General features: G+C 46.7%; 1 protein-coding gene across 4 annotated transcripts in view; it reads right to left on the bottom strand.

The window, feature by feature from the left end:
• CPED1 (cadherin like and PC-esterase domain containing 1) overlaps window positions 1–20,176 on the bottom strand; it is a 131,502-nt gene that overhangs the window by 79,821 nt on the left and 31,505 nt on the right. For 2 of the 4 annotated variants that reach the window (XM_077935861.1, XM_077935862.1), the window contains exons 4-5: window positions 14,296–14,402; window positions 12,261–12,336 (exon numbers count right to left, since the gene is read on the bottom strand). The exons of 1 other annotated variant lie outside the window; for it this stretch is intronic. In XM_077935861.1, coding sequence (XP_077791987.1) covers window positions 12,261–12,336; window positions 14,296–14,402 — 183 coding nt within the window. Of the gene's footprint in view, window positions 1–12,260; window positions 12,337–14,295; window positions 14,403–20,176 lie in introns of those variants that run through there. One more of the 4 variants, XM_077935864.1, reaches the window with a different exon arrangement.

The raw sequence follows: 20,176 nt of genomic DNA on the forward strand, positions 1-20,176 counted from the left end.
TAGAAGCACCGCCCCCACCGCCCGGTCTGACGCATCTGTTTCCACTCTCATAGGTTTTTGTAAATCCACATGCAGGAGTTGTTCTTCCGAAGCGAACGCCCTTTTCAGTGCTTCAAATGCTCGCTCCGCCTCCACCGTCCAAACAAATTTCTTCTTGCTGCTGAGACAGTCAGTGATGGGAGCCGTCAGGTGGGCAAAGTTCTTTATGAACTTCCGATAAAAGTTTCCAAACCCTAAGAATCTTTGCACATCCTTCTTCATTTTCAGTGTTTTCCATTCCAGTACCGCTTGGACCTTGCCTGGATCCATGGCCAATCCCTTGTCTGACAAGCGGTACCCCAGGAATTCCACCTCCTTGGTATGAAACTGACACTTCTCCAGTTTCACCCATAGCTGGTTGGCTTGCAGCTTGCCCAACACCTCGCGGACGTCCCTCACATGCTGCTCCTCATTCTCTGAATATACCAACACGTCGTCTAAGAAGGCTACACAATTCTTGTAGAGCAAAGGCCCCAGGACGTGATTCATAAACGATTGAAAACGCGCTGAGCCCGCTTGTAGACCGAAGGGCATAACGAGATATTCAAAGCCCCCCAAAGGGGTGAACATGGTGGTTTTCCATTCATCCCCCTTCCTTATTCGTATCAGGTTATACGCTCCCTGCAAGTCCAGTTTTGTAAAAATCTTTCCCTTCCTCACCCTGGTCAAAATGTCATCAATTCGGGGCATAGGGAAAGCCAGAGGTTCTGATACTGCATTTAGGGCCCGAAAGTCCACTACAAGCCTCGGTTTATCTGTGTTTTTTTTGTCCACAAAAAACACTGGGCTGCCCCCCACCGCTCTGGACTCTCTGATGAAACCTCGCTTCAGGTTTTTGTCAATGAACTCCCTCAACTCCTGCATCTCCCTGTCTGACATGGCATACAGCTTGCCCACTGGGAGTTGGGCCCCAGGGAGTAGATTGATTTGACAGTCAAAGGGTCTATGCGGCGGCAGTTTGTCTGCTTCCCTTTCGCTGAATACGTTGCTTAGATCAGTGTATTGTGGGGGCACCTTCCCTTTGTCCGTTACTTCCATCCCTGCCAGGGTGGCTCTGGTCCCTTCCGGAGCCCTCCCCTCTTTGCAGTGTTCTAGGCAATGCGCTGACCCAAAGGAGACCACTCTCTGATGCCAGCCCACTAGCGGATCGTGCAGCGCCAGCCAGCTCATCCCCAAAATAATGGGCGCTCCTCCCAAGGTAGCCACATTGAACGCTATTCGTTCGGTGTGCCTTGCCACCCTCATTATCATTGGAACCGTCTGTTGGCTGACTTCTCCTCCCAGTAGCTCCCGCCCATCGATCGTGGTCACCTGCAAGGGGTTACTTAAAGGGACAGTTTGTATCTGGTGCTCAGCTGCAAACTCCTTACTCATGAAATTACAGGAGCTGCCTGAGTCCAATAGCGCCTTTATCTTCAGTGGGTGTCCATTTGGCAGCTCTAGTAACACCTCTATTACTAAAGCAGGTCTTGGAGGTTCCGGCGTGGGCACTTTTACTGCTCTTTGGCCTGGCTGCTGTGCCCCGACGGTGGCAACCAGGCGTTGGCTTTTACTTGCTCCTTGCCTTCCTCCTCCTTCTCCCCAACAGCTCCCGCCATCCCTTGCCATTCCTTTCTTTGTGGGCAAACTCTGGCAAAGTGCCCTGGCTGTTGGCAGAGATAACATTTCTTGGCGCTCTTCCCCTCCTTCTTCCGCCCTTCACTTGGATTTGAAACTGCACGCGCGCTGTGCCGATTTCCATCGGCTCTGCCGGCGGGAAAGGTGGCTCTGGAATCTCTGGAATGCGGAAATCCCTCCAGCACTCCCCTCTCCCTTCCCGCTTTTCCAACGCTCTCGCCTCCTGGCGTGCTCCTATGGTCAGCGCGGATTTGGTCAGCTGGTCCATAGACTCCGCCCTGGGCGCCCGGGAAAGTTCATCTTTCACCGCCGAAGAAAGCCCTTCTTCGAAAAGCATTTGAATGGGCTCCGCCGATAGATCCCACCCCAATTTATGGGTCAACATGGTAAACTCAGTCCAGTACTCACGGACAGATCGGCTCCCCTGTTTGCAAGCCATTAACTGTCTGCGCACCACCCCCTGCTCAATGTCGCTGGAAAACATCAGGTCCATGGCGCGAAAAAACTTCCTCGTGTCCTTTAGGATCTCGTTATTCACTGCCATCAGGGGTCTAACCCAGTCCTTCGCCCCCGATTCGAGATGGCCAATCACAAAAGCCACTCACGACTCCTCGTCGGGAAAGTCATCAAACTGCAGATTGAGAGCATATTGCATCTCTGTCCTAAAGGCGTGATAGTTCCTGGGATCCCCCCCAAACTTCTGTACCAATCCTGGCACCTTTCTTGCGAGCGGGGTGGTTTTTCCCTTTTCTGCATCCTGAGCCCTCCTCTCCTCGAGCCTCGCCGTCTGCAGCGCTAGCTGGACCTCCAACACCCTGTACCTTTCTTCCAGGCTTGGACCTGCTCCAGCTCCTCCTGCTTCTCCGGTTTCGGCTGGGTTGCTCATGATGCCTCTCCTTGCACAAACTGCTTTCAGAGACTTTCGGATTGCTGTAATGGGATGATGAGCTGCTTGTGCGTAAAATGCAAGTCCCTCAGAGTTTGGTCAAGTCCTCAAACCTCTGCCTACGGCGGAGCCCCTCCAGCATGGCTCCGTCAGTCGCTAGCAGAATCTGAAAGTGGTCTCTTACGGAATCTCTTCCAGCATAAAAGCTCCTTAACGGAAACATGTCTTCTGGACTCTCGGCGTGACAGTTTCCGGCGAGGAGTGGGTGTCCCTATAGGAGGTCTTGAAACCTCCCCACTGTTCTCGCTGGAAGTATCTCTGAGCCATCCCTCCGACTCACTTTCCCCTGGAGCCCCTCCTCTCCCCCTGCTGGTTCCCTCTTCAGCTGCTACGTCTGTCTCAACCTCAGGGAGCCCTTCCACCTCCTGTCCTTCCGATGGCAGTTCCCTGACAGAATGGTACCCGGGTTACCAACGCTTCATGTTATATAGACTCTGCTAACCCAGAAATAGTACCTCGGGTTAAGAACTTTGCTTCAGGATGAGAACACAAATCGCGCGGCAACAGTGGAAGGCCCCATTAGCTAAAGTGGTACCTCAGGTTAAGAACAGTTTCAGGTTAAGAACAGACCTCCAGAACGAATTAAGTTCTTAACCCGAGGTACCACTGTACACATTTCTGAAGGCCTGGGCCACTCCCACTCCCAACGTGATTAGCTGCCTAAACTTCCGAACTGCGAATCATGAAGAGTTTAAGGGCCAATGGCAGAGGCCCAAATTCTGAAATGTTCTGTGATTGGATATCATGTATCAAATCAGAACACAGGGGCTCAGAATCCTTAATCCAGACTCAAACTCAGGGAAACACAGACCACTGAATACATAACACTGAGCACCCATCAGGGGCTTCAAGAGCCAAGCTACACAGTCAGTACATGTCAAATCCACCATCCGAGCCCCATAGTCCAAGCTGTGAGTGTTGGTGGTGGGCATTTGGGGGGAAGCCAATTTATTGAAGCACCAGTGAAAGGAGAAGACGTTTAATCCTTTTCTCCCTGATGTGATCAAAATCATATCTCTACAGTGTGCAGTTTGCCCCATTGGGGTGGGCAAAGAACGCATATACTTGTATCACATCATTCCTACAGTTACACCTGCTGAAATTTCTTCCTCCACTACTATGAAGTGCATAAGCACCTGTGCAGTTATTCACATATGAGAGACAACTATCAATCCACTGTTTTATAGCAGAGAGCATTGCAGCATGAATTGGCGCCCCCAAATCCCTGGCAAACATCAAGTATATAAGGAAAGTAATAACTGTGTCTTAATTTGTCTTTTCCCCCTTCTGTAATTTAATCCATCATATCCAAAAAGTAAATGAAAACATATTGATTAAATTTCAGAGGACTGGAATGTGGTTAAAGAAGGCTTTAACAGTTGCATCAGGGGAAACAATTTAACTTATCTCTCTGTATCCTCCCATGCCTCCTCTTTATTAAGAGAGAACATTGAACATTTTGTAAAGAGAAATTCTGATCAATTGATTATGTCTGCAAGCAGCTACATATTAGAAAGTATTCTACCACCTCATCCGAATGTTTGGAAAAGGTGCAAGAAAATCTTCGTGCATTTAAAAAATAATAATGGAACAGAGCCTAACTCAGAGAGAAAAATACTTTCATTTTTCCAACCACAATGACCTAGCCTTTTGAAAAATCTTGCACATACCAGTCAAATTATCTACTGAATAAGCTAACTGTTCTGAAGCACAGTTTTCTAATTATCCATGGTTTTCAAAGTGGTTAGGATGGGAAACTAGAAAGTGAAGGATGAAACCCTCAACCATTCAGCTACAATGATGGGATATAAGCTTTGGGAAATGCAGAATAGCATTGTCCAAATGATATTGCTTTTGGGGGTGTCAGATAACAGCACTCTAAAATGCAGATATGATAAAGCACTGCTGTCTTACAGAAAACAATGGCCTAGTGCTGAACTCCCCCTTTAAACCATAACTAGGACTCAACCTAAGTTCCCTTCAGCTCAGTGAAGGTACACACAACAAAATAGTACATAGGCCATTTTCAGCATGGTTCCCATGCTCTTTTCTTCATGTTATTACTTCCCATATGCAGAATTTGGCATATTTGAAGTGGTCTTGAAGTAACAAAAATCTCGTTTGATCTGTTGATCATTATAATGTGGATCCGTATGCAACTGAAACAGTGCCATTCATGCACAAGAGGAAGGTATGAGCAGTCATGGGGAACCCCCAAGGTTTGCAGAAATATATTTAAAACATAGGCAACCTGCCCAGTGGGTGGGGAAGAAATACCCCAAACAGCCGAATGAGGACTGAGCAAGCTCAGTAGCTGTGGAATATTGACCAAATGTTAGGGAAATAAAACAGTAAACTGTGTGCAAGAGGGGGACTGGGCTAGACCAGGGGTTGTCAACCTGGTCCCTATCGCCCACTAGTGGGCGTTTCAGGATTCTAGGTGGGCGGTAGGGGGTTCTACGGCACAAGCTAAATCTCCCTTCCATCGAGCACTGGTGGGCAGTAAGGAAATTTACCATCAAGAAAGATGCATTAGTGGGTGGTAGGTATAAAAAAGGGATGCGGGTGGCGCTGTGGTCTAAACCACTGAGCCTCTTGGGCTTGCCGATCAGAAGGTCAGCAGTTCGAATCCGCACGACGGGGTGAGCTCCCGTTGCTCGGTCCCAGCTCCTGCCAACCTAGCACTTCGAAAGCACACCAGTGCAAGTAGATAAATAGGTACCACTCCAGTGGGAAGGTAAACGGCGTTTCTGTGCGCTGCTCTGGTTTCGGTGTTCCGTTGGGCCAGAAGCGGCTTAGTCATGCTGGCCACATGACCCGGGAAAACTGTCTACGGACAAACGCCGGCTCCCTCAGCCTGTAAAGCGAGATGAGCGCCGCAACCCCAGAGTCGTCTGCGACTGAACTTAACTCTCAGGGGTCCTTTATCCTTTTTTTTAGGTAAAAAAGGTTGACTACCCCTGGGCTAGACTATCCATGACAAGGACATGGGCTGGCTAGTTGGAACCCTGAGCATAAGCACTCCACACTGCAACATTTTGTTGCAGGCCCACTTATATATTAAAGTCCAAATGCACAGCAGTGTTTGTGACTCCCCCTCCCTCCAGAATAAAATGCAAAACAAACCCCAGATCCATCTGGGTCACGCAGAACTAATTGTGCGCCTCTTTGGATTCTAGCCTTTGTTTTGAATAGGGTATTAATTTAAAATAATAATGCCTCTCTGTTCCATGTTCCATCTGAAGATTATCTAACAGCAGAGCAATCTTTGGTTTTGCCGCTACGAACCCCAGCAAAATAGCCAAGGGTACACATACAAACACACACAGAGCTAGGTTGATGTATGCAGGAATCAAGAGTCTTTACATGAAACTGAGACCTTTTGCATTTTTGTAGGCAAATGCACAAAAAATAATAATCAGGGCTGCTGAGCATTGCACCAACTTTGGCCCTGAGTATTTATTTATTAGTAAGGCAGAACAGCAGCAGTAGTTCTGGTGAATGTCAAGCAAGGGTATGTCCCAGTGTGGGACGGCCAGGCAAGGGGCCAGTTAAACTGACTTTGCGTTTGCTTCACTGCTAATTCTGCACTGCTCCATTGTGGGGGAAGCAGTGTACCAACTGGGTCTTCTGTACAAACCTGCTCCTGCACCAACAACATTTCCATCAGCAGGAGCATAGAGTACCGGGGAAAGGGGCACTTTCTATTCGCTCAGTTTGTCCAAGTAGGTTGCAGGGAGCTTTCCTCCTCTGGTAGCACCTCTGGGGAAATAGCAAGGAAAGGGCTTCAGGAAGAAGGGGGACGGACTCCTTTTAAACTAGGCCAGGTGCCAAGAATGTGGCAGTCACCCTTCTCCTCTAAACAGTTTCTCGAGGCTCTGTCACTATGATACAAAGAAAAACAGTACAAGAGGAAGCAAAATTTGCTTTCCCACCGTGGTCACCACGTGAGAATTCCAAGAACGTTAAGATTCTAGGATTTCAAATAGAGGCACTGGTGACAAGTATTTAGTGAAGCTACAAAAAAAATCAAAAAAAAAATCCCACAGAATCTAGACACATATAAAAAATGCTTTCTTAAAAAACGTTAAAACGTTTTGAAAAATACATTGAATTTGGCACAGCTCACCATCGACATCTAGCATCACATCTGTGTATTGCACATTGTGACACATTTAAAACATTTCATTGGCAGCTGTGTAGCCGAGTCTGGAATTAAGCAGTGCGGAGGCATATATAAACACGTAATGGAAGTTCCATCGGTATATTGACAGAAAGGAAGAAGTTCTTTGTGACAACATCATAGGGTGTTGTTGTTTAGTTGTTTAATCATGTCCGACTCTTCATGACCCCATGGATCAGGCACGCCTGTCTTCCACTGCCTCCCGCAGTTTGGTCAAGCTCATGTTGGCAGCTTTGAGAACACTGTCCAACCATTTCGTCCTCTGTCGTCCCCTTCTCCTTGTGCCCTCCATCTTTCCCAACACCAGGGTCTTTTCCAGGGAGTCTTCTCTTCTCATGAGGTGGCCAAAGTATTGGAGCCTCAGCTTCACGATCTGTCCTTCCAATGAGCACTCAGGGCTGATTTCCTTAAGAATGGGTAGGTTTGATCTTCTTGCAGCCCATGGGACTCTCAAGAGTCTCCTCCAGCACCAGAATTCAAAAGCATCAATTCTTTGGCGATCAGCCTTCTTATTGGTCCAGCTCTCACTTCCATACATCACTACTGGGAAAACCATAGCTTTAACTATACGGACCTTTGTCGGCAAGGTGATGTCTCTGCTTTTTAAGATGCTGAGTGATATATAATACAATCTATATATTCTTATCCTGACTTTCAGTAGAGATTTCCCTGTAAGGAGCAAGCGTAGTATCATCTGACTAAGAAGCAAACTACACATGACAATCATATGCCAGCATAGGCGCCGACTCCATGGGGCTTGAGGGGGCCCGAGCCCCCTCAAAAATTCGTTTGGGGGGGCTCCGCCCCCCCCAATAATCTCCGGCGCCCCTCCAGCAGAGCGCCATCGCCGCCCCTCCCCCAGCCCAAAATGCACAGGGAGGGGCGGGCTGCATGCCTCCTGCCCTCCCTCCCGAGCAAAAGCTCCACCCAATTTCCTTTGGAGCTGATTAATAGGCGCAGCACGCTCTCCCCTATTCGCTCACGAGGAGGCGGCGCCACTTTATTTGCATATTCATGAGCTTATTTATTATTCATGAGCTTTCCCGGGCCCCCCCAATATTTTTTATAAGTCCGCGTCCCTGTATGCCAGACAGCTATTGTTGTTGTTTAAATGCAAATTGCATTAGTTTAGGGATGGTGACCAATAGTTAATGGGATTTGAGTAGGTGGGCATTCCTGAGGAAAATCCATTTTCTGAAGGTAGTATTGGGGGGTTTGCGGGGGGGGGGAATCCCCTAAATGTTTGCCAGCGGGGGATTTCCTCTCAAAGCAATGGTGTGTAGTTTGGTTTCAAGTGATTTCTGATGACACTCTGGCAATTTTTAAAGCAGTAATTATTTGTGTCACTAATTGTGGGCATGTGGGCGTTTCTCTTAGGAGGAAAGGAAGATATTTCGGTTCAGACCCACTGCTAAAAGAGACCTAAGAGACTTACAATGTGGTAGCAGTTGAAATGGAATATGCCTGATTGGCAAATTTAACTATGAAATTTAGAGACCAAGAAGAGGCAGGTTTGAAAGAGGATTGCAAACCAATTCATACATTTTGAGGGGGGGTTAGACTAGATGACCCTTGGGTGCCTTCCCACTCTACAATTCTGTGATTCTATGAATATTTGAAGAATCGTCGTAAACATGTAAAAACGCAGGTAGGATTTGAATGAAAAGTGGCAGTAAAATATGTATTTGGGAATAATGGGAAAGGATGGGGAATAGGATAATTTCAATATGCAGCAATATAAGAAATTTTGGAGGGGCAGCAGGGGTGGGGAGTCAACTGGTAATTGAATATCAATGGGAAAGTATGTATGTTGTGTTAAATTTGTAAACTCTGGAAACTTATGAATAAAATTCAAAAGAAGAAGAAAGAAGAAGCAAAGCAACCAGAACTGTAGGTAGCTTCCAAGCCATGTCTGCTGAAATATTCTCGGAGTTGAGTGTGAATTTCATGCTCTTTATTCAGCTCATAGTAGCAATGAATGAAACTTTCCCCAAGATGTCTAGCTATATATACATTATTTACACAATGGGCCTTGCGTCATTGACAATTCCGGGCTTCTCCTGTAGGCCAATCAGGTTGCGGATTCACCTCCTCCAGAAGCCTGATTGGCTGCTCCTGCAGGCCAATCAGGTCGCTGATTCACTTCCACCTGGAGCTGGATTGGGTGGCTCCTGCGGACCAATCAGACTGCTGCATTCTGGACCCTATTGTTCTAGGATTCAGCTCAGTACATAACATCTGCCATGTTGATATCTGCAGTTTTTGTTGTTGTTTAGTCGTGTCCGACTCTTCGTGACCCCATGGACCAGAGCATTCCAGGCACTCCTGTCTTCCACTGCCTCCCGCAGTTTGGTCAAACTCATGCTGGTAGCTTTGGGAACACTATCCAACCATCTCGTCCTCTGTCGTCCCCTTCTCCTTGTGCCCTCCATCTTTCCCAACATCAGGGTCCTTTCCAGGGAGTCTTCTCTTCACATGCGGTGACCAAAGTATTGGAGCTTCAGCTTCACGATCTGTCCTTCCAATGAGCACTCAGGGCTGATTTCCTTAAGAATGGGTAGGTTTGATCTTCTTGCAGTCCATGGGACTCTCAAGTGTCTCCTCCAGCAACATAATTCAAAAGCATCAATTCTTTGGCGATCAGCCTTCTTTATGGTCCAGCTCTGACTTCCATACATCACTACTGGGAAAACCATAGCTTTAACTATACGGACCTTTGTCGGCAAGGTGATGTCTCTGCTTTTTAAGATGCTGTCTAGGTTTGTCATTGCTTTTCTCCCAAGAAGCAGACGTCTTTTAATTTCGTGACTGCTGTCACCATCTGCAGTGATCATGGAGCCCAAGAAAGCAAAATCTCTCACTGCCTCCATTTCTTCACCTTCTATTTGCCAGGAGGTGATGGGACCAGTGGCCATGATCTTCGTTTTTTTGATGTTGAGCTTCAAACCATATTTTTCGCTCTCCTCTTTCACCCTCATTAAAAGGTTCTTTAATTCCTCCTCACTTTCTGCCATCAATGTTGTGTCATCTGCATATCTGAGGTTGTTGATATTTCTTCCGGCAATCTTAATTCCGGCTAAGGATTCATCCAGCCCAGCCTTTCGCATGATGAATTCATCTGCAGTCTAGATACACTATTTTTGTTGCGGAAGATACCACGAAGATGAAGAGAGACACGGCGTCTCTGTCAGGGCTAAGGGAGTGTACAGTGGCTGGAAGCCAAACTGAGCAGCAGACTCACCACATGCCGCCATCGGGCCGGAGGATGAAGGGAAAGGCTGCCTGTGGCAAAATTGTTGTTTTGAAAGCATGTTAAAGAAAAACACAGGGGAAATCGGGCCGACCCAATTGCAGAGGCAATGTGAAAAGTATTGCGAAAGATGGAACAAATCTAAGAAATATAGGCACTTATAAGAAGCAGTGACACTGCCATTATTTATCACTACTCATCCAAAACAACAACAACAACCCTCTGCTGATGGCAAAATCCAGACAAAAAGAAGCACTTTATACTCCAATTGATTGCAATGTGAGAGGTAAACATCTGCTTAAGCCTCTCCCATAAAAAAATCAAATGATTTTCACACAGCTAGATCATACCCTTAACTTTCTGCTTTGTTGTGCCTCACCCCTGTTAGGAAAACTCAAGTTTTATTTGTCTCCCTCTTTCTCCTCCCTATTTTGTTCTCTCATTCTAGTGGTGACTTCTCCTTTTTGGAGCACAGCTATTAATTTGCGAGGAGGCATCACATGAATCGCACAACAGCAACCCAAAGGAGCCCGTTCCAATTTCCTTTCCAAGATTATGCACGTGACCCCGGGCAATAAAACTTCATAATTCCAAGCCGTAATCCTTGCGCTGAACGCTAATTCGAAAGGTGCTGCCAGGAAAACTAAAGTTACATCAACACAGCAGATACATGGGAGGATATCCTGACTGAGGAGAAGAGCCAAGGGGAAAAAGAGAAACAATAGGAAAGTGTTTTATTTATATTTTGAAATCGCTCCTCTTGAATCAATGTGCAGGCTATGTCCTTGTTTCTAAGATAACTCAGCCCTCCCCCTTTTAAAGTTCAAGTGTGGATGAGGATTCTGGGTGGCAAGAACGAGCCACTCCTTGGTGTGCCATTTGGCTGTGTGAGCCACTTTGACGCCAAAACAATCCTTTTCATTTTAGGATGTAATAGTTAAGTTCATTTCCCCCCTAGGTATGCATATCCTCCAACATTCCTCCAATGAAAATAGGGACGTCCCATTCCATGATGATAATTTTACTATTTATATCCCACACATCTTGCTGGGTTGCCCCAGCCACTCTGGGCAGTTTCCATCACATATTAAAACGTGAAACGTTTTTTAAAAAAAACCTTCCCCATACAGGATTGCCTTCAGACAACTAGGGGGCTGGATAACGCTATATCCTCCCACATTTCTCCAATGAAAATAGGGACAGCCTAAGGAAAAGCAGGACATTTCAGGTTGAAATCAGAAAGCAGAACAGGGTTCAGGCAGGAACTAGTGACCAACAAGGTTGCTCCTGCAACTTGGGACTGGGGCTGGCCGGCTTTCATCTGCCCGAGGCAGAGGGCGGCCCCAATCCACAGGTGACTCACCCCTCCTGGCCTGGAGGTGAGCACTCCTCCTGTGGGAACTTAGTTCCCTCCGCCTCTCTGCCCTGAGCCTCCGTAGCTCAGGAGAGGCTGGAGGGTTACCAAACCCAGAGGCAACCTCCTCTTCCCCTGACGGGGCTGAGAGTGGAGCACCTGCAGGCAATGGGTCCTCCATCACCTCAGGGGCCAGAGCAGACTCAGCTGGTGCCTGCACCTGAGGATCCAGCACAGGTGAGGACCCTTCAGGCTCAGGCTCCAGCCCCGGCTCAGCTAGTTCTGGAAACGGGGAATCCTGTGCAGGCTGGGATTCCTCAGGTTCAGCATCCGAGTCTGAATCCCAGGCCATCACAAGAAAATAGCTTTAATGCCTCTGAATGACATTTAAGTACCGTGCAGAGCTGGTCCACACACAAGGCAGGATAAAGCAGCCGCCTCAGGCGGCAGAAGCAGAAGAGGCAGCTCCCCGCCCGCCCCACCACTTTCGGGACATGGCACTGCCACTCGTCTTCCACACCCCTGGGGTGGAGAAGACAAGTGGGGGGGGGGGCTTTGTGGGACGGACCCTCTTGCTGCATTTCGGCAAGAGAGGGGGTGTTTCAGTGGCAGCAGAAGTGGGGGGCAGGAGAAGACAGGGAGGTGGGGGACAGGACAGGATATGTCAGCCAGGGGAGCAGGAGGCAGCTCATTCTCATTTCCCCTCAGGCAGCAAAACGGGATGGGCTGCCCCGGCACTATGAGTAACAGGTTATTTTCGAGAGCGACCCAAGATGAGCCAAGGTGGGTTCACATTCCAGCAAACACACAAAGATTTTTTGAAAAAAATAATAATTAAGCAAACGTCCATTGGAATAAATCAGAATGTTACCTGGAAATGTTCTGACTATCTGGCATAACCCTTCTTTCCTGCAAAGCAGGCGCTGTATTTGGGGAACGGCATTTGCCTGAAAACAATGGGAGAGATTCTGATCATTGGCGTTTCCTTTTCGTAGCTTCTGTGTCACTTTTATTGTGCCCATCAAGGATGCCACTAAGGCGTTCTGCTGCTCCAGAGATATTAGCTGTTCCCTTACATGGGGAGAGAAAATGGACAGAAACTATCTTGAGGGTTTCAATCAGCCCTAAATCCTCGTTTCTAATTGCAAGTCACATAGGTGTGAAAATCCCCAAGGAATCAGAAATCGATGCAAGTTCCCTCTTTGGCATTCAGTCCAAAACCCTACTGGCATTTAGTTTATTTATGGATACAACTGCCAATTGCCTAGGAGAGATGTTTATGCTAGATGTTTATAAAAGGGCAATAAAGCCTTTTAAAAAAAATCTTAAAGATCTTAAGCCTGCCCTGGCAAGAAAATTTGAGACACCCACTTACACCCAACAGAAGGGGCACTCAATCCTTTCAAAATGCCGAGCGCATGTTGCACACTTTGATTCCTTTTGTTCCCAAGCATTCTTGCCTCAATGAGACATTTGTGTCCATTTCTTTGGAATCCTATATTTTTATTGCAATGTGTGAGAGCTGAATTCCAGCTGTGGGTGAGGTGAACTACAACAATCTAGGTCAGATAACAAAGAATTATTGCGGCATCATGTAGAAATTTCAGTGGGCATGATCCAGCCAAGGCTAAGCTGCTGCGCTTTCCACTTATATCAAAGGGGGAGAATTAAACATGTGCTTACAACTCTCCACGAAGCTGTCTTCTCCAGAATCAAGCAAACGGGATGTGCTGTTCACTCTTGCAAGAAGCTACCTCTCCAGCATCTCAGAGGTCTTTTACTCAAGATCCTTAGCCTGAAATGCTGGGATGTCCCTGCACCCAGGATATGAAGCTGCCTTCGAATGAGTCAGACCATTGGACTAGCGAACTCAGGCCAAACCTCAGGTGATGTCAGTCACAGAGTTCCACCCTCAGATGCAGGGCTGTTGTGCCTCACACCACAATAGCTCAGTTGGTTAGAGCGTGGTGCTGATAATGCCAAGGCTGCAGGTTCGATCCCAGTAAGGGACAGCTGCATATTTCAGCATTGCAGGGGGCTGGACTAGAGGATCCTCAGGGTCCCTTTCGACTCCACGATTCTCTAATTTGCCAGTACATTCGTACCTTGGAAGCCAAACGCCTTGGCAGTTGAACGTTTTGGCTCCCGAATGCCACAAACCTGGAAGTAAGTGTTCTGGTTTGCGAACGTTCTTTAGAACCCAAACGTCTGGCACAGCTTCCGCAGCTTCCGATTGCCTGCAGGAGCTTCCTGCAGCCAATTGGAAGCTGCGCCTTGGTTTCCGAATGTTTTGGAAGTCGAACGGACTTCCGGAACAGGTTCCATTCAACTTCTGAGGTACCACTGTAAAGGGGCTCTGCCTGGATTAAGACACTATAGCATGGGTTTATACAGTGCTTTTTTCTGGGGGGACGCAGGGGTACGCATATCCCTATACATTTTATGAATCTAAGTTTGGCCTCATTGAGGGGCAATATTTCAATATGAGTAGGAAAATGAGAGTACCCCCAAACATTTTTAAGAAAAAAAGCACTGGGTTGATTGCAGGCCCAATTCAGCTCAAGCCCTCAGCACCTGCAATTTTCATTGCCACAAAAGCCTCATTGAAACAAGTGTTCCCTGTTCCTGGCAAAAATTCTCCAAAATCTCAGGAGGCTGTTTTCTCTCAGTCTTATTCTCAGAGGTCTTTCAAGTAGAGTTTTTGCAGATTGCTTCTGAGACATCATTCACACAATGTTCCTCCTCTAACACAATGTTCCTCCTCTAACACCAGCAAATTCCCATACTGGTTGGATAGCTATAACACTAAAATGTACGTTAAAGGTGCCACAACTAACATCTAACTGGGTGGGCCAATAACTACTTAAGGGCATGTCAAAAACAAAGATGACAGTTTTGAACCATACCTTCTGAAGTAATGTTGCTCCATGTGATTCTACTCTATTTAAGCAACTTTCGTGGTCGGCTTTGCTGGAAGATAGGCAGATCAGAAGATCCCAAGAGCTTAATTCATCTGTACAAAAGAAAGAGAAGCACAATAGGAAACAACTATTTTAAAAAATTGTCCAGGTGCCACTTGTATTTGTTGCTTATGAAGTAGCATTTGTCGGACACAAGACTCAGGGCCTCACTTGATGCTGTGCAGAGTTTCACAACTTTTACTAATATGTGGTACCTTGGGTTACACACGCTTCAGGTTACAGACTCCGCTAACCCGGAAATAGTACCTCGGGTTAAGAACTTTGCTGCAGGATGAGAACAGAAATTGTGTGGTGGTGGGAGGCCCCATTAGCTAGAGTGGTGCCCCAGGTTAAGAACAGTTTGAAGTTAAGAACAGACCTCCAGAACGAATTAAGTTCTTAACCTGAGGTACCACTGTACAGCTAAAGACTCCTCTCAGTTCTTGTCAGAATTATTTTGCCTGTATAAAGGTAAAGGTACCCCTGCTCCGGCGACCGGCACCAGAACAGCACATGGAACGCCGTTTACCTTCCCGCTATAAAGCGGTACCTATTTATCTACTTGCACTTAAGGGTGCTTTCGAACTGCTAGGTGGGCAGGAGCTGGGACCGAACGACGGGAGCTCACCCCGCCGTGGGGATTCGAACCGCCGACCATGCGATCGGCAAGTCCTAGGCGCTGAGGTTTTACCCACAGCACCACCCGCGTCCCTTTTGCCTGTATAGACACAAGTATTTATTTTCAGAGGGAAGCACAGTGCAAATGGACACCATTAGTCGAAACTGAACGGCACTCAAATCACCACAGCTAAAGAGTATTATGGGGGGAAATGAGACTACAAATCCCAATGCGGCTTAGCGGGTAGAGACCGGGAGAGAACCTGGGAGATCAGGTCTCAAAGGCAGGCCCACTTAGCCATAAAGTTCACCAGTCACAGTCTTTCAGCGTAACCTACCTCGCAAGGGTATTGGGAGGATCAAAATGGAGAGAAGGAGAACCACCATGTATGTCACATTGAGATCATTGGATGAAAGCTGGTATAAATGTGTATTTGCCGGGAATAGTATGTTACAGAATCACATTGTTGAGTCGGAAGGAACCCTGAGGATTATCTAATCCAACCCTCAGCAAGGCAGGAATGTGGAACCAGGCAGAGGGCCTTCTTGGTAGTGGCGCCTGCCCTGTGGAACGCCCTCCCATCAAATGTCAAGGAAATGAACAACTATCTGACTTTTAGAAGACATCTGAAGGCAGACCTGTTTAGGGAAGTTTTTTAGGTTTGATACTTTATCACTATTATTATTATTCTGTTGGAAGCCACCCAGAGTGGCTATGGAAACCCAGCCAGATGGGTGGGATATAAATACTAAATTATTATTATTATTATTATTATTATTATTATTATTAATTATGCAGCCTTCCCATATGGGGATCGAACCTGCAACCTTGGCGTTTTCAGCACCACTCTGAATACAGATCTCAGGAATTACTCTGGTGAGCTTTTAGCTTCACTGAAAGGTGGCCAGCTAAGCTCCACATTTCCTTTACCTGAATAAGCATGGGTGTATTTTATAGGGATGGGGAGGCAAGAAAGGGAATGTTGGCCTGGCGATGCAACACTGATGCTAGGATCCTCCCCCCCCCTCCTCCTGTTCCCTCACCTGCCCTCTAGGGGGCACCCTCGGTACATCAGATCATACCAGATCTGCTTGCCAATGTTCTTTTTCAAGCAGTCTAGATCCCGGCAGCGTGTTGTACACATTAAGCAGCATATTGACAACTGGCTTCTCATAGATATGCGGCTCAATATTTACATCAAGATAGCAGATGGCAGCAAGATAACATTCTCTCCTCACACGCTCTACAGAACGCTGCCCTCGGAACGAACCACGTGGAATGCCTAAGCTGGCCAGGCAATGCAGATGGACAAAGGGCTGGTAGGAGTAGAAAGGCAAACATTCTTTCATCCGAAGAGCTTTTGGAGTGGGAGAATATTATTCTGCAAACGGAGGTACCAAAAACAAAGACCTCATAGGACAAACGGGCTTAAAATAAACCGGGCTACTTTCAGAAATATTTTGCATCGTAAAGAAGAAAAGTGCAAAAACCCCAGTGCCAAAATAGCCCCTTGTAGCATGCAAAACAACCTTGTGTAACTTTATGAAATGAAAAAAAATAAACACAAAATGTGTACTTGAGACAGGGGTGGTTCGAAGAATGAAGGTGACCTGGGCAAAGTGTCTCCTCTACAGACCCTTGAAGTGTCCCTATTTTCCAGGGATGGAATTTCCGGATTTACTGAAGCCATCCCAGTTTCTTATTCGATCCCAGAATCTCCCTGTTTACCTTTGTTGTTGTTTAGTCGTGTCCGACTCTTCGTGACACCATGGACCAGAGCACGCCAGGCACTCCTGAGAGCCAGTGTGGTGTAGTGGTTAAGAGCGGTAGTCTCGTAATCTGGGAAACCGGGTTCGCGTCTCTGCTCCTCCACATGCAGCTGCTGGGTGACCTTGGGCCAGTCACACTTCTTTGAAGTCTCTCAGCCCCACTCACCTCACAGAGTGTTTGTTGTGGGGGAGGAAGGGAAAGGAGAATGTTAGCCGCTTTGAGACTCCTTAAAGGGAGTGAAAGGCGGGATATCAAATCCAAACTCCTCTTCCTCCTCCTCCTCCTCCTCCTCCTCCTCCTCCTCCTCCTCCTCTTCTTCTTCTTCTTCTTCTTCTTCTTCTTCTTCTTCTTCTTCTTCTTCCTGTCTTCCACTGCCTCCCGCAGTTTGGTCAAACTCATGCTGGTAGCTTCAAGAACACTGTCCAAGCATCTCGTTCTCTGTCATCCCCTTTTCCTTGTGCCCTCCATCTTTCCCAACATCAGGGTCTTTTCCAGGGAGTCTTCTCTTCTCATGAGGTGGCCAAAGTATTGGAGCCTCAGCTTCAGGATCTGTCCTTCCAGTGAGCACTCAGGACTGATTTCCTTAAGAATGGATACGTTTGATCTTCTTGCAGTCCATGGGACTCTCCAGAGTCTCATCCAACACCATAATTCAAAAGCATCAGTTCTTCGGTGATCAGCCTTCTTTATGGTCCAGCTCTCACTTCCATACATCATTACTGGGAAAACCATAGCTTTAACTATACGGACCTATGTTGGCAAGGTGATGTCTCTCCTTTTTATGATACTGTCTAGGTTTGTCATTGCTTTTCTCCCAAGAAGCAGGCGTCTTTTAATTTCGTGGCTGCTGTCACCATCTGCAGTGATCATGGAGCCCAAGAAAGTAAAATCTCTCACTGACTCCATTTCTTCCCCTTCTATTTGCCAGGAGGTGATGGGACCAGTGGCCATGAACTGTTTACCTTAGGACGTCCCTATTTTCATGGGAGAATTGTTGGAGGATATGCCTTTAGGCTTGCTGCACTGCAAAGAACACTCCAAGGGAGCTGCCATTTTGCTTTCCCACAATGCCCTGGAATGCCTGCCGTAATGTTGCTCCAGGGGATTGTGTGAAATTAAAATTGAGGTTCGCAGCCACAGCTGCCCATTGTGGAGGAACTAGAGCAAGTGTCAAGTACTGGGGAACTGGAGCCCAGGCAGCTGTCAGCTGTCCTAGGAATTCAAGTGCCAACACTTACTCCTGACTTGAGAGATGTCTCCAAAAACTGCTACAGTTATGGGACAAGTATGTACCAGGACAGATGGGAGGTTGCAACTTTTCAACTTTCCACTGTTCAGACATTATCATTATCATTCACCATCATGCTATCACCTGCTTATTTTTGAAAACTGTTATTAAAAGCAGAAGGGCAGGCCTGGCTGTTGTTTTTTTGCTGATCAGTTGCCAACCTTTGTGGGGTCCATCTTGGAAGCAAGAATTCGGTGGCAGGCAAGCAACAGCTATTAAAATCCGATTATCGCAATGACAAACAACTGTGCAGTACTGTTTCCGTTTATAGCAACAAGCTACTGAAGATATGAAGAGGGCTATTAAATCATTATTTATTAGTATATAAGAGCCAGCTGCAACCACACGCAAATTCCTTCCACAATCTCAAGCAAAGTAAAACATACAACTTGTTGACTACACATCTGACTAAGTCATCTTCAGAGTCAAATGGGTCCACTAGATTTGGATATTTGACTAGAGTTGGATATCACAGTAATAATGCCAAATTTCAGCATGAATGGTAGTAGATAGGAAAAATATATATTTAAATTTTGAAGACCCTAAAATGGAGGGGAAACAAACATAACGAGAGCCAGAAGCCTGACGCATGAATTAGTAAAAGTGAATTTGTGCTGGGCTTGCTACCGTTGTTGTCTGTTTAGTTTTCCTTTACAGGCAAAATAAATGAAGACTGTATTAAGGTACACACATCAAATGGCAGCACTCTGCTCTCTTGACAACATCCTGCCATCGCTACAGGATGATCCCACAGAAAAGATGCCTGCTTTCCCCCTGGGCAGCTGTTACAATCCCAGTTTTACACCCCACAGAAGAATCAAGAGTACAGGAAGACATCATGTGGCTAATCCAGAGGGAAAGAAAGATAAATGTAACCCAGTCAACTCTGTTAATCAACATGAATGAGTCTACCCAACGGAATTGTCTTGATATGCATTAGGAACAGTGCCTTCCCCATTCACAGCACCGTTGTTATTTATCTTCTGTGTCCATGGAATGAATTAAACATTGTCAGGATGAATATACGAACACTTCTATAAACAGAGGAAAAATAAAAGAGACTTTACAGCTTTAAGGCGCCATGAATGGCATGCCTAAAGAGAAGACGTACAGTAGTACCTCGGGTTACAGACGCTTCAGGTTACAGACGCTTCAGGTTACAGACTCCACTAACCCAGAATTAGTACCTTGGGTTAAGAACTTTACTTCAGGATGAGAACAGAAATCGTGCAGCGGCAGCAGCAGGAGGCCCCATTAGCTAAAGTGGTGCTTCAGGTTAAGAACAGTTCCAAGTTAAGAACGGACCTCCGGAACAAATTAAGTACTTAACCCGAGGTACCACTGTACCAACATCTATTTATTTCAAGATGAACACACCTTTGCAACTGAAAACAAATAACAGAAATCCTAGCACGTTGTGCTTTTCTGTTTCTGTCCTGGACCATGGTACTTTGGATGAACCTTCAGACTTTTGCAGAATGCGCTCATCATATTGGCAGTCCCAAGGCCCGCTTCCTACATGCTGGACGCATCTGTCAAGAGCTGGTTTCTAAGCCAGAACTTCTCCCTCCAGAATATCTGAACCTAAAACTACAGTATGATGAGCTGCTCCTGAGTTCTGACTCCGCTTGCAAGCGGATTACAACATTTTCGACTTCCCTCCATGCCTGGAACCTCTCCAGCAGCACATTTGATAAAGCGTGTTCTCCTTCACGGAGAGCACGGGTTGCGGTGGGGGCCGACAAGACACACCAAAATTGTGGGGCGGGCTAATTGATCATTGGCCACTGTTGTGATTGGGCTTCCCTTGTTGTTGGGAAGAAGTTATTGTTGCCATTTTGTGATTAACAGCTTGAAACCTTAAAACTCCCTGCACGAAGCGTAGAGCTTCCTCTTTTCGCTGTGTGCATCTGATTTCTGGCTTTCGCAGGCTTGCGAAATGTCAGTCTGTCCCCACCAGGGGCAGATAGTCGCAACCAATGCCTACGCAACCACTCACATTTTTGTATTTAAATAAAGTTGTGGCCAAAAATTATGCCAAAAACCTCAAACAAAAATTCTGTGTGAGGTGTGAGTTATTTGGGGTGGCTTGGGGACCTCGACGCGCAATGCCCCAGCATGCCAACCATCCTAGAATCATAGAATCATAG

Source organism: Podarcis muralis, chromosome 10 (genome assembly GCF_964188315.1).
Source record: "Podarcis muralis chromosome 10, rPodMur119.hap1.1, whole genome shotgun sequence".
Taxonomy (NCBI): domain Eukaryota; kingdom Metazoa; phylum Chordata; class Lepidosauria; order Squamata; family Lacertidae; genus Podarcis; species Podarcis muralis.